Source organism: Drosophila eugracilis, unplaced genomic scaffold (genome assembly GCF_018153835.1).
Source record: "Drosophila eugracilis isolate 14026-0451.02 unplaced genomic scaffold, ASM1815383v1 contig_496, whole genome shotgun sequence".
Taxonomy (NCBI): Eukaryota; Metazoa; Arthropoda; class Insecta; order Diptera; family Drosophilidae; genus Drosophila; species Drosophila eugracilis.
The window spans coordinates 266,629-281,049 of NW_024573367.1; the positions used below are offsets into that span (position 1 = coordinate 266,629).

The 14,421-nt window shown below is 42.0% G+C and overlaps 1 protein-coding gene across 2 annotated transcripts; it reads right to left on the reverse strand.

Moving 5' to 3' along the window:
* Window positions 1-1,327: 1,327 nt before the first annotated feature.
* Window positions 1,328-14,083, reverse strand: LOC108103492 (E3 ubiquitin-protein ligase UBR1). 2 transcript variants are annotated; one of them, XM_017209001.2, is made up of 11 exons: window positions 13,936-14,083; window positions 12,836-13,200; window positions 8,840-8,857; window positions 7,977-8,311; window positions 7,402-7,734; window positions 6,650-7,337; window positions 5,426-6,584; window positions 5,257-5,368; window positions 5,061-5,189; window positions 3,572-4,994; window positions 1,328-3,509 (listed from the first exon to the last, which is right to left on the reverse strand). In XM_017209001.2, the coding sequence occupies exons 2-11, from the start codon at window positions 13,011-13,013 to the stop codon at window positions 2,413-2,415; spliced, it is 5,472 nt and encodes a 1,823-aa protein (XP_017064490.1). In that variant the 5' UTR covers window positions 13,014-13,200; window positions 13,936-14,083; the 3' UTR covers window positions 1,328-2,412. The 2 variants fall into 2 exon arrangements, with proteins under 2 accessions (XP_017064490.1, XP_017064489.1); XM_017209000.2 differs by having other exon boundaries at window positions 12,836-13,303.
* Between the last annotated feature and the right edge of the window lie 338 nt (window positions 14,084-14,421).

Below are 14,421 nucleotides of genomic sequence, written 5' to 3' on the forward strand. Positions count from 1 at the left end.
CATTTTGGCAGTTCAGATACCAGGCGAACAGAAACTGCAGCAAGCAGCTACTGTTTTCTGTGAGCTTTGTTTTTTTTCAAGATGGCTGCCTTTTCAAGATGGTTGCCATTGCAGACCAAAACATAAACAAAAGATGAGCAACCACGTTGTTTACTGTATCGTCTCACGAGTTCAGCACGAAAGGCATGAAAAAACAATTAAATCCTATGTATCTCATTCGATAGTGTCGAATACCACTGCTCACATGGCCATCCCTAAATGTCACTCATGTCTGGATGGAAACCGTTAGTCTGAAGCCCAAAACATAAACAAGAGATGAGCAACCACGTTGTTTTCGGTGACGTCTCACGAGTTTAGCACGAAAAGCACGAAATAATATTAAGGTCCCATGTAATTTCTTCGATCGTGTCGAAAAACAGTGCTCACGTGGCCATCCCTAATTGGAGCTCATAAATTTAGCTATTTCCACCTACTACTCGATTCTGTTCGCCTGGTATTTTAAAGGCATGAGCTAGCCGAAATGCGTTGAAATTTGATCAGAAAAATAAATTTTTCTCAGTCAAATTGGTAATTTTGAGAGTTCAGATACCAGGCGAACAGAAACGGCAGCAAGCAGCTACTGTTTTCTGGGAGCCTGTGTTTTATTTTTCAAGATGGTCGCCTTTTTAAGATGGTTGCCCTTGTCACTGGATGGAAACCGTTAGTTTGCAGGCTAAAACATAAACAAGAGATGAGCAACCACGTTGTTTTTAGTGTCGTCTCACGAGTTTAGCACGATAATCACGAAATAATATTAAGGTCCCATGTAATTTATTCAATCGTGTCGAAAAACAATGCTCACGTGGCCATCCCTAATTGGAGCTCATAAATTTAGCGATTTCCACCTACTACTCGATTCTGTTCGCCTGGTATTTTAAAGGCATCAGCTAGCCAAAATGCGTTGAAATTTTGATCAGAAAATAATTTTTTCTCAGTCAAATCGGTCATTTTGGCAGTTCAGATACCAGGCGAACAGAAACCGCAGCAAGCAGCTACTGTTTTCTGGGAGCTTGTGATTTTTTTCAAGATGGCCGACTTTTCAAGATGGTTGCCGTTGTCACTGGATGGAAACCGTTAGTTTGCAGGCTAAGACATAAACAAGAGATGAGCAACCACGTTGTTTACTGTGTCGAATCACGAGTTAAGCACGAAAGGCACGAAATAACATTTAATTTCTATGTATTTCATACTTTCGTGCCTAAAAATAGTACATACGTGCATACTTCTAAGATTACGTTAACTAAACTAATTAGCAATTCCAAATTTTTAATAAAAACGCAAATACACCTTTTGAATATCACTAAAATTTTGCAAACTGCATTTTATTTATGTTTTTTGTAGCTGCTTCATCATGTTGCCTTTTTGTAAACTTACTTTTTCGAGAACATTCTTTTATTTTTACTTGAACTTCACATACATAGTCAATTTTGTTGTTTGTTGTACAATACATAAAAAGAAATATGCGTGTTATGTATCTATAGTATATATATATACGGTTGTTATTATGTAAATATATAGTCGTATAGGGTGTTAAGTATATTGATCAAGTAAACATCATGATTTGACTAATTTTACTGTGTTCCTTGGGTTAGAGTGAGATGGGGGACGAAAGCAGTGTATTGAAAGAGAAGGCGAGTGTGAGGGTCTACTAATCTAAGCCTTTTCGGATAGGGGGATGATGACAACAAATTTCGGACATACTCTTAATCGGTATCAATATTTTTTACACTAACTAAATATACAAATCAACAAACTCCAAAAATAGGACCTCAACGTGGTTAGGATCGGCACTCAAAGATCGGGACTATATATACATCGAGTGGGGCCGCGAGAGCAAGTGCGAGAGAGAGCAGGACATACATAGTTTTTCTTTTATTTTAACGTATTTTCTTCCTTTAACTGCTGCGACATTTGAAGTGCTGGCAAAAGTCTAACCTAGTCGTTATATATTTAGCATATGATAGTTTATGATATATATATAGATATATATATATATATACGTATATATATATATAACTAGAGGGCTCTAGGCCGCTCAAACTATTAACAAGTTTTCTAACGTTAGTTCAAAAAAAATCATAATTTGTAATGAATTAATATTAATTAATAAGAAAATTATACAATCGTTACAATTCGTGATTGGGGCCGCTGGACAGGATTGGGTGTTGATGGCGTATACGTGATTGGTGCCAGTGAGTGTGGAGATGTTTTTGGTTGGATGGATGAGTGGGCGCTTTTCCAAAACGGATAAGTTGTAAAATGCTTAGACGTATAAATAGGCTCTCCTAATGTTAGTATGTAATAATCACATTGACTGCCGTCATTGCCTGTCGGCTGCTTGCCCTCTGAGCCCTCCTTAGTGTCTGCGGAGGACTACATATGATGCCACTGCGTCACCGCCACATTGGTGTTGTCGTTCAGACGCGCAATCTCCTCATGTAGGCCATGACCTAGCCACTGAAGGAATATCCTACTGTAGGCAGCCTGGCAGAGTTTCAGCGGGTTACCCCGCCTAAGTCCCTGATCCGTCTCTCCGTACTCGTCCAGATATGGCGGCTGCACGAAGCATCCCTTGCCGCGGCCCAGATACACCACTTGACAGTCGCGAATGCGTAGGAAGATTCCAATCTCTGCACCACAGGCATGAGCGTGATGGGTGCACGCACCCACTGACATTTTGCCTAGCTCTGGCTGACAGCAGTAAGACTGACCGCATAAGATCGAGCCGCAGATCAGACACATGGTTGGAGTCTTCATCTCCTCGCGCTCATTGTTTGGACAGAAGATATCCGAGACGCTGTTAATAAGATCGCTGTAGTCTTCAAAAAGTGGCTTCAAACGCGGCAACGGGCGAAGACAGGGTTCAAGCTGCATGTTTTCATACCCTACATTTAGGCTCTGCATCTCTACTTCGCGATCAATGTGGGGATGCGAGGCAAATGAGTGCATCATTGTGGCGTACACAGTTTCCATGTCAAAGTAAACGCCCAGCATGGGATCCAGGCCCAAGTACTGGCACATCAGCTCGAATCGATCTGGCTGATCTGTGGGGAACGTGTCCGGAAAATCGATATCCGTGAGACAGCGATAAAACAGGCAGGCGCAGCGCAGGAATGAACTCATTTGACGCTGCACGTAGTCGAGGAGAAGTGCCAAATGTTGAAACTCGCAGGGTATCACCACCGTCTGTTCTTGCCGCTGATCCACATCATCCTTCTGTTCCTCCGCCAACTGCTGCTGCTTCCTCCTTTGCATCACTCTGGCAGGGATGTTATAGCGGCGATAGAAAGCCACCATGTTGTCCCGAATTCTTGACGGCAACTGATCCACATAAGTCAATTGTGTGAGTTCAGCATGTTCAGTATTATCCACATCAAAGTAGAGAACTGCCTTTGTCATGTGGGCCAAGAACATGGTCTGCAGAATGTAAAAATCAAACATGCTGCCGCAGGGTATGATAGTTTGAGAGGCTGTAAAATAAAGAAAAAGGCGGATAAAATACCGGAGATAAAATAATGCATTTCACACTCACGATTTCCGAGGGTCATTAGATTGAGCACTCCAAACTGGAACGGTACCAGCATGCGGAAGCAGTCCCATTCGAGAACACTGGATCCCTTCTGATTAAAGATTTTGTCCAGCAGTTGGGCAGCGAACTCTGCCTGGAAACGTTCCGACGGCGGCAATGGGATTTCGCCGAGTTCCAAGTTCCAAGGCGAACTCAAGAATTTCGAGCAAGCTCTCACCAAATTGATGGCACAGCTTTGGTGACGCATTGTCAGCTCGGCCTTTAGTGGCTTCTGAATTTTAAACAGATAGATCTCCAGTGCCTGCAGAGTGTAGCTGCATGTATCCCACAGCATGGGCACTGACTCGGTAGTATCTAGGTCCTGTACAGTGACGTCTCTGGTAATGTCTTTGAGATGTGAGTTCTGACTCTGCGTGGCGTTCAGCAGGGCCTTGTTTAAGAAGGCCATAACATCGCTGTAGTTTGAATGCAGCTTGGGAGGGTCGTGGATCAGTTGCACGCTTCGCTCGAACTGCGCAATGTCCCCGACAACTCCAGACTTGTGCAGGATGTTAGACACACTCAGAAACTGGCACATTTCATCTTCTTTAATGGAGCCAAGTTCACCGGCCAGTGTGCGCATAATCTCCACGAAGCTGTCCAATGGCAGATAGCTATCTGTTGGAGCAGGAGCCGGTGAGAATACGGGCAACGCTTCGGTCACCGGCAGCACGGTGTTACTTAGGGTCCGGCAATACGGACAGTGGAACTCTACGTTGTGCGCCTGACTTAGAGCCACGCGATTGCGGTGCGGACGACGCAGCTCCTTCGACTCCTCGTTGGTATAGTACTCCTGCCAGCAGCTATAGTGCATTACATGACCGCAGCAACTCATGTGCAGAGCGCTCTTGCTTCTATGCATATTAAATGTGGTGAAAATCACCCGCGAGGTCTGGACAAAGGCAGAGCTGACCAACGGCGGACCGTTCCGGCTAATGGTGCAGTTCTCGAAGCACAGGATGCACTTGAAATTGGCATCACTCCCCTGGTACAATTTGCGTTCCGGACCCAAGCAGGCCACGTTTGGCTTGAGAGCCACTGCACCCTGCTCGTCCTCGGCCGGAATATCTTCCCATTCCATACCAGTGGCTGCCGAATCCTCTCGCGCCTCCTTTTCACTGGCCGCAAAACTTTCGGCATTGTTCTTCATAAACGATTTCTGAGCACTTTGCATCTGGGCCATGATCTTTGCCCGACGTTCGGCTGCCAAACGTGCGCGAGCCTCTTTCTCCTGTCGTGCCTGCTCCTCGGAGCTCAGGGGCTGTTCCTCTTCGACGCCCTGCTGGGTGTCACTTGATCCAGCTCCGCCTTCACTCGGCGCTTGCTTTGCCTGAAGCTCTTTGTACCGCTTGATGGTCCACAGCACAAAGTCACGATGAGCCTCCAACTTTTTGGGTTGTATAAGGAAAACCGATTAGCTAATTGTTTGCCAGGTTTTTGGGACAAGTCTTACCCTGGCACAACGGGCGAGCTCTTCCAACTTCTCCAGAATTCCGTACTTCTGGGAACGTTCGTAGAAGCTCAAGAATGGATACCGCTCGCTCAGCTCCTCCTGGATGGCGAAACCCAAAAGGTGAAGGATCTGCGGGGTAAAGAAATTCAAAAAATAAGGCACTATGTTATATGTCATATAAAAGTAATATGATTACCTTCTGAAGATGTGACTCAGTGAAGGAGCGACTGCGCGAATCCAGTGCCCGATCCATAACCTGGGTGCAGATGCTAAGAAAGACGTTGCACTGCAGGATGTTGGCCATCGATCTGAAAGAGACAAATATACATAAGTACATATATAGACCAATTTTCGGTAGAACTTACGTAAAGGCTGGTGTTAGTTGCGGCAGCATCGGGGGCGGGCAGCAAACGAGTTCCTTCTTGGCCTTGCGCCGTTCCCGCTGCAGTTCCTCGGCCTTGGACTTGTCCTCCTTGGTGTAGTGATAGAAGTAAACGTTGAACTCCTCTAACAAATGCTCCTTCAGCTCGTACACTCCCTTGCTGTCTACGCCTACGGGCTTTTTAAACACGGCCACAGTGTTAATGACGTCCTCAAAGATGTTGTCGCTATTTCCGCTATTGCCATCCGGCAATGCACGACTCAACTCCGAGTGCGAGTAGGATTTGGTGCACAACAGCTGAATGATTTCCTTACGCAAGCGATCCTCTTCCGTCACCATCGAAACGCCCGGCATCCAGCGTTCACCGATTATAACGATCAACAGTTCCAGGAATTCATCAATCATCGAAAGCTGCCGCATGAAATCATCGTCCAAGAGTTTCTCTGCCAATACGGTTTCATAGTTTGCCTGGGCCCAAGCTATCAGATTAAACTTGTTTAACACATGGATTAGGAATTCGTTGCTTTCCATCAACGAGGCTCCAATCTGTAGGCAGACTATATCCCTGTCCAGCATCTCCACGCGGCAACGCACATTCCGGTAGAAGTAAAGCTGGTGCAGTAGGGAGTAACCATTTCGGCGCCACATGCCTGCGGTCACCTGTGCGATCATAGCATGAGTGCACAGAACCGGTTCAATGATCTCTCTGGGCGTCAGCTTCATGCTTAGCTCATCCGATTCACTTTGCAGGCTGTCGTAGGTCATATTATGGGTTCCCAAATGTAGATAGATGCCGGCATAGAATCGCGATAGAGGCAGATGGATGGACACTGGCTTCACTGATACATCGTATATCAGGCATTTGGCAACATGACCCGCCACACTCCTCACTTCCGTCTTATCAACGCCCACGATGAAACTGTTGCTTACCAACGCCCTCACCGTCATTTTGAAGAGCTTGAGCAACAGTTTCACATCAGTGGCCGCCCACTCGATCACCTGTGAAATGGTTGTAGCCAACTTTATGTGAAGATTGAAGGCGCACTCCCACTCCGGCTCGTAGTCCATGTGTTGTCCCGTTTGTCTGGTGATAGATTCCATGCCCTGCATCACGTTTAGCACACGCATCAAAGCACGGCAGCCTGTGAGAGGAAAAGCGATAAAATATTAAATTTGGATTCAGATGAAACAAGTTGAAAATGTCTACCTTCCAGAAAGCCGCTTCTCAGATCATTGCTAAGTACCTCCGGTTTAATGCTAAGCAAATACCGTAAATCATACAGGATGTAGTTGGCCCTCTTGAAGAAGGCCATGCTGGCGATGTTCTTGCTAAAGTGTAGCGTCTTGTTCTGTATGAACTTTTCGATAGCCACGTGGTAGAACGTGTGCAGCAATTTGTCGAAGATACCCTCATGGGCGATCAGGTGATGGGCGATGCTGGGCACCGTGAATAGTTGAACGCTGAGAGACACTATCGAAAAGGCGTGGTCATGATCGTCGCTGATAAAGTCCTCAACAATGGTGGCGTAACGACGAGAAAACACTTGAGCCAAGACCATTTTGTTGTCATACTCCATCAGCATGCCGGAAATGAGCAGGCGATGCCAGCAGGTTCGCGCTGTCTTCCACAGCTTTACGTCATACTCCAGGATGTGCCGGATGCAGAAGGGTTCTTGTTTGCGCTGCACCAGCTCGGAAAAGGTTTTTCGGAAGAGGTAATGGCGCACCAAGAACTCCTGGAACCAGCCGAGCAACTGTAGAGCAAACTGTTGACAGGCCACGGCCCCTATGTGCAGCACCGATGTCCTCAGAGACTGGTTATTGCGCACGGACGTTAGCAGGGGCGTCGGCGGTATCATCTGATTCTCGATAGCTTCCTTTAGGTCGTTGCACCCCTAAAAGTACCATCCCCAATTCAATTAATGAAATACAGATTTTTTAATATTTATAGCTACAAACCTTAAAGGTATCGCACTTGACTACCGCTCGCCCTTCGCGATCAATCGCTGCCACAATCTCCATGGCGTTCTTCTGCGGACATTTGGCGATCTTGGTCAGTGTTTGGATCACCTGATCGAATGTGTGCGACTCATCGTTGTAGAGCACGGTGCAGTATTGCGCTCCATCCACCTGCCCGTCCTTCACGTGTCCCTCCAGGCATTGCAGACTGGCGTTCGGCTCGATTTCCAAGTAGTTCACGCAGAAAGCGAGAATCGCTCCAAAGCAGATCTCCGCCCGCTCCAGTACCTCATCAGTTAGGATTTTGCTCTCTAATGGATTCTTGCGATTTGCCTAAAACGGAAAGCGGAAGTTATTATCATTTATTAAGAAGAATATAAAGTAAACCAAGCTGTACATATACGCTATCTTTACTATTATCAGTATTTTACTCTATTACTCATATATTTTGCGGCATGTTTTCTTCTTCTGAGTTATAAAATTTGTATTTTTCATTATCTGAAGTGTGTTACTAAGCGATTCAAGTACAGTAAATCTATGTATCATGAACTATGAATGTTGCTCTTGATACTGACCAGATGCAGCTGGCAATAGTGATCCTTCTTCCAGGCTTCGTCATCACCGCAATCGCAGCAGCCGCCGCCGCCAGAGGTGGACATCTTGTACTTGTGGAAGCGATGCGCCGACCGCTTGAAGCAATTGACGCAGAGCACGCAGGTGGGATCAACGCCGCACTCGCGGCAGCTGTAGGTGGGCTCCCCATTCTTAAATACCTTGCCACAGACGGTGGCCGTATTGCCCTCTAGCCGGAGCTTCTCCAGTGCGGATGTGGGATTATCGCCCAGTATGAATTCCACCACAACATCGATGATATCCTTCTTGGCCAGCGCCTCCTTGAACATACACTTGACTAGAAGAGACAATAAATTACGCCATTAGTTGAATACTAAACTAAAAATGCAATGACAATGGAATGCGTAATGCGGAATGTATGAAGAGCCTTGTCTGGGTGTGTGGTAGCGTCACGCTAATTCGCTCCAGACTTACGGGAGCCGCGATCCGAACTTTTCTTGCTCTCCTGTAGCTTCTTGATCTGTGGCACAATGTCCACTGGACGACGTAATAGAAGCCCAATGCGGAGATTCTCCATGTTTACATACCCACGGTTCCCAGTGTTATCGACGTGGTTAACTCCGCAGAAGGAACATTTACTTCCTGCACCAGTTCATTAGGAATTGGAATGGATTGGATGATTGAAATGGATTGGTTTGGTGGATGGATGAGTCATTGGGGGAGGATGAAGGATGACGATTAGTGCGGGATGGTTTGGATAAGTTAAACAGTGTTTTTTAATTCCATGGTTTCAAAGAAGCCACCAGCAAACCCATATATTCGTTCGCAAGTCTCACCAGGAAGATTAAATACATTTAATACTTACGAGTAAGCACATTGGTATCTGCAAGAATAAAGTAAATTTACAAAAATTAGCCAAAGTAGATAACAAATTTTAAAAATAAAAGAGCTGTTAGTGGATTTTATTGAGAATAAATGAACTTCACTAATGAAGATTATTAACAAAGCGACTGACTCAATAGCTAGGCAAATTGTCATCTTTGGTTGGCTTTATTGCTTTTTAAGGCCGTAAGTAATGCAATCGCGATCATAGCCGGACTAAAATATCATTTAAATGTTTAGAACAGGTCGGACCGCACCGCATGGAGATAATGATCGTGATCGTGATCATGATCGCTACTATATTATTGAGGGCGACCGCAAAAGAGAACCGGAGACGTAAAGAGAAGAGAAACCTTCGGTCTAAACGAGTTTTCGCAACCAGAAAACCTAAAACCCAAACCAAAACCATATGAAATCCAATGAATTCGGACACGAATTCAAATTCAAATTTAAATGCAAATACAAAACACAATTACAACAAATGCAGTTCAAGGTCGCCGCAATCGCTGTAAAAACTCTGCAACGCAGAATCGAAAAAATCGATAAGAAGGCGATAAGTTTTTTCATTTTAATCAATTATCAACGGATCTGACGTAGCTTCGATTCAGGGCTATCAGTAAAAAAAAATAAAAAATAAAACGAGACATATCTACTGCCTACAAAGTCTGCACTGCACTTATATATAGTAACGGAACGATAGGATAGAAAAGTCTAGGAGTGCATTCTATATATAAACTCTCTTCAAACTGTAAGTGTAAGAGAAATACTAACTTATTCAGATGATATATACACAATCCAGTAAACGGAAATTCGTTAAGATATAATAAATCCTCAGAAATTTTCTTTGTAAATATTACAACTAATATATAGGTATATATATATATATACAGGTATATATATAGGTGCCTATAGAAATGCATATAATACTGCGTGTGCGTCAGTTTACTGAGGCGTAATAGACTGGAACAAAGAAGGCGGCTGGAACAAAATATATAAAAGAAAGAAACAGAATCGAGCCGAACTGAAATGAACTGAACTGAAATGCACTAATCAAAAACTGAACGGAGCTGTCAAGAGGGTGAACGTGGAAAGGAGGCCACCTCATCGTTCCCGGCCTGAATCACAACGATTTATTTGGGTACAAGCCACATGCAGTTTTACTGTGATAATCGACAAAGAACCGATTACTCATCACCTGGATAAGAAATGGCCAGTATTCTGATCTTAAACTAAACAAAGAATGGAAATAAATGAGGGTCTACACAGATATCAAAAATATACCCCACTAAGTTAAGATATAAAATTCAATATAAACTAACTTTATAGTTATTAAACATCAATAAAGATTTGTATTGCAGGGTAAGAATGATCTCAATTAAACTCTTTAGATCAGACGTCATCGAAAGGTGATCGAATTCAAAATATATACAAAATTTAAACGGAATTGAACTTAATTACACATTTTTCATGCACACAAGCACAGGCACCATTAAAAATTGAAATTTTCGTACAAATAAATCCTGATAATTATGGGCTTCATCTTAAATTATTTGACATGAGCATGGAATTCAATTATGGCACCTACTGTATATTGCACATTTTTCAAAACCACAAAAGAAAATCAAACAATTCACAACAAGCTGTCGGAAATTTAAAGGCGCCCAAATGAAAATTTAAATACGAGCATTGAAAGAGCATCGAGAGCACCGGCGATCGTTATAAAGAGCATTTCTGTTTTCTGCAAGGGTAGGTAGGCGGGCGATCGACCTTATATAAATCACGATAAATATACGGACGACACCTACACCCCTGTAAAATATATAATGTATGCTGAAAATTGTGTCAGATGTGTTGCTTTTGCACAATGAAACGAAAGCGAAAACAGCAACAGAGATTTGCGCATGGCAAATACATATGAAGAAATACAAGGAAGAAGAATGATCTGAAATACCCTTTTAATGCGATGTATGGAACTGAATTAGTCAAGATTTGAGGAACTCACTAAAAAATATATAATATATGTATCAGTTTCGCAAGTTTAAATGACTTTCATTGGAAGGTGTAGATTGTTACGAAGTTAAGTAGTCAGAGATATTAACACCGGGAGAGATTGAGACGGCTATGCTGGCCTTTTCAAATATGCGAGTGCACCAGATAAACGCAAGTTGAATAAACTGCAACCAAATACATATGTTTTTCTTATATGAATATATATATATTTAACTCTCTGGCTTATCAGTCATCAGCCGAAGTCCGATGATTCGTCTTCAGTCTCTCTGCGGAATCTGTCCACCTCATCTTCGGGTTTCATCATTTGGCAAACAAGATTTTAATGTAGGGTTTTTGTCTACGACCAATTAGACAGCAGGTAAATATCAGCGGAAGCTATATATAGAAGCTCTATATAGCTATGGCAACCGCAACAACATCGGTAGCCATGACTTCCACATGTTTCGCAGCTGATAAGAAAATGGAGCCGAGAAAAGGGTAAGAGCTGGCCGATTAGGAAAATCGGTTAGTAAACATTGTTGGGGGGTACTAAAGAATAAATATATGAACCCGTATATAAGGTATTTATAAATCGATATAAAATATTGCAATCCTTTTGTGATTTTAGTAGATTATTTATATTTTAAAGATTACAAAATCATAAGTGCTTTTCCTTCAGAATTATTTTCTTTGTTGACAAAAAATATACTCGAAGTGGGTGAAGCTTCCTTAAGTTTCTTTGATAGGCAAACAAACAAAACGTTTTGGTTGACATTTTGTCGGGGTAGAAAATGATTTTCCCCTCCTATCTTACCGTTTGTGTATTTCCTATTAAATCAATATGTTATAAACAGAAACTCGACTCCAAATTAGTAATGTCACAAATGTTTTTCCTAGATTCACCCAATTTGTTTGTTTCAACAATCGCGTTTCGCCTTTAGCTTCGGGTAATGTGAACTTCTGGCGGAATGTGGTGCAAACGAGTTTGTTTACTTAATTTATTTGTTGCCAGGCCCGACCAGACCAGGCTTTTGGCTTTTGTTGAAACAACTTGCATACACTCTGGTATAAAGCATGGGGTTTCAGACCTTCAATGTTGCCATACAACAATTAATAATATTATTAAATTAAAATGACAAACAATATATCATAAAAAAATAATAATTATTTCGATTCTATAAAAATAAGTGCTAAAAAACGATCTTGCGATTTTAATAATTGACATTTTTCAGAGTGTACAATTTGTGAGTGTGCATAGTTGGCGAGACAGGTAGAAAATCGAGAAGGTGGACAGGTGGGCGATGGGTGGCGGCGGAGGGTGGTCGATGTTTAGAGCTGGCAAACTTGGAGAGCCAATTGAAAGGAAAACTTGGCGCAGCAAGGTACGGCGCAGTGCAAAAACAACAATTCGCGGAAATGTGAAATAGACAAAACGTGAGAACAACAACAAAATCAACAAAAGCGTGCAATTGTTCAATGGCAATAAACAAAAGACGAAAGCATAACGAAAATAACACTAAAACACACTACGAATAATGATAATTCAAGAGCGAGAGTTTTTAATAGGATTCGACCAACTTTTGACGCCCCATCGATTTGGCACTATATAATCATTATCAGCAATAGTGTGATTTTTCCATATTTATGTCATTTGAGTAGTGAGATACTTGTTTTTTTTTAGTTACTATTATGTTTCTGTATTCCCTTCATATGTTTTAAAATGTTATCAAAAGAAAACAAACAGCTGTTTTCCAAGCGCTATAGCAAACATTTGTATCTAAGTGTTTGCCTAGTTAGTTACTTTGTATATTACGATCTATTATGATTTCTAGATTAAGCAATCAAAATACACCTAATCTTATTTAATATCTTGTCAGATAGGAATGATCATAACAAGAAACATCTATTTTCTGAGTAGGCTTAGTTGGAAAAATGGTATAGGAACGTTTATCTCTATATAGCGAGTACTAATACTAGGACTTGGACTCACCTGTCTCCGCACCGCTTGTTTGATAAACAAAATACTTATGCGATTCGCGCTCGAAATATCCTATGAAATCGGATCGGGATAGTGTTCCCTCTTGGCGCTTGAGGCGCCACTCCTTGAGCGGCGAAGTTAACTCGACAGGGTGCGTCACAACGACGTCCTCCATGTCGTAGCGATCCATCGTTGCTCTCGCTCGCACTTGCACTGGCACGGACTCCTCTTGCTCTTGCTCGCCCCCTCTTTATTTTTTGTCTCTCCTGGTTGGATTGACAAAAACAAAATAATTGCAGCGAGTATGTGTGCGATGTGCCGTCTCTTTCTGGCCTGCGCGTGGGCGGCTTATTTTTGTGTCCTTGTCCTTGTTATTCCTGTGGTAGTTGCAATTGTTGTTTGTTTAATTGTTGTTGTTTTAGCCGTTCTTGATGCTTCATTAGTTGTTTATTTGCTTGCCTAAACTTTTTCTACTGATAACTATTAGAAAAGGAAACAAAAAAAAAAAAAAACGAGATATAGTTTGGACCAGAAACCCAACAAAATAAAATTTTGAATAACGAGAGCGAGCGCGGTTTCTCTTTTGCTTGCTGTTTCACGGTCGAATTTTCGATTTTCTTTCGGAGCTCTCACTACTTCTATTTCACACACACTTTCTCCTGAGAATTTATATTTAATACTGGATAAATATCCAGAACAAGCTGACAATCGTATGAAACAAAACGATGGCGCAGTTTGCAACTGTTGCTTTGTAATTTTTCCTGTGTATCCGCCATGTGTGATTGTTTTTGCATTTAGTTTTTTGGCAGCAAAACAAAAACAAAAAGAGAAAGAGAGCGCATGACAAAAAAAAAAAAAAAAAACAATAAACACACACACACACACACACACGAGCACTATTTTTGGTTTTATTTTTATAATAATCGTTTTATTATCTGCGCTTTTTTTTGTGCTGCTTTTGTGTGCCTGGCACTTCAAGAAATCGCTTTTCTTTTTCTTTATTTTTCACTTTCCGAAAAATCATACACACGCACACACACACACAGTGACTTATACTCGCTTTACTGCGTTTCGCTTTCGTTTTCTCAATTTCTTAACTATTTCACACGTACTTTACGATTTTTTTAATATGGCTCTCGGGGAATTCACTAATAATTTACACTTGTGTTGTTGTTTATATCTATCTATTTTTACTGGCAGAACGGAAATTCGTCTGCTATGCTATTTTACAAAATTTCGTAATGAAAGATTAGAGCAGTCAAAGGAGCGATAGCACTATCGATGGCTTCGATGGTCGATATCTTACGTGGACTATCGCGATAGTGCTTGGAAGAATACTGTCATCGAATTGGGTTTTTTTAATATTGTAGAAAACATATATGCGGAAAGTAACGTGAATTAATTTGATTTCTGTAAAATAATGTGGTTGGTACCTTAAAATATATATTTATTCAAACTATCGATGAACATCTTATCGATGTTTTGTTAGCTTAATTAAAAATACAGCAGGTCTATTTCGCGCAATCGGTATTTTCTACCATATGACTGCCAAAAAGTACGATTGCTATCGATTTTTCTGCTTGGTAGATGGTTGGTAT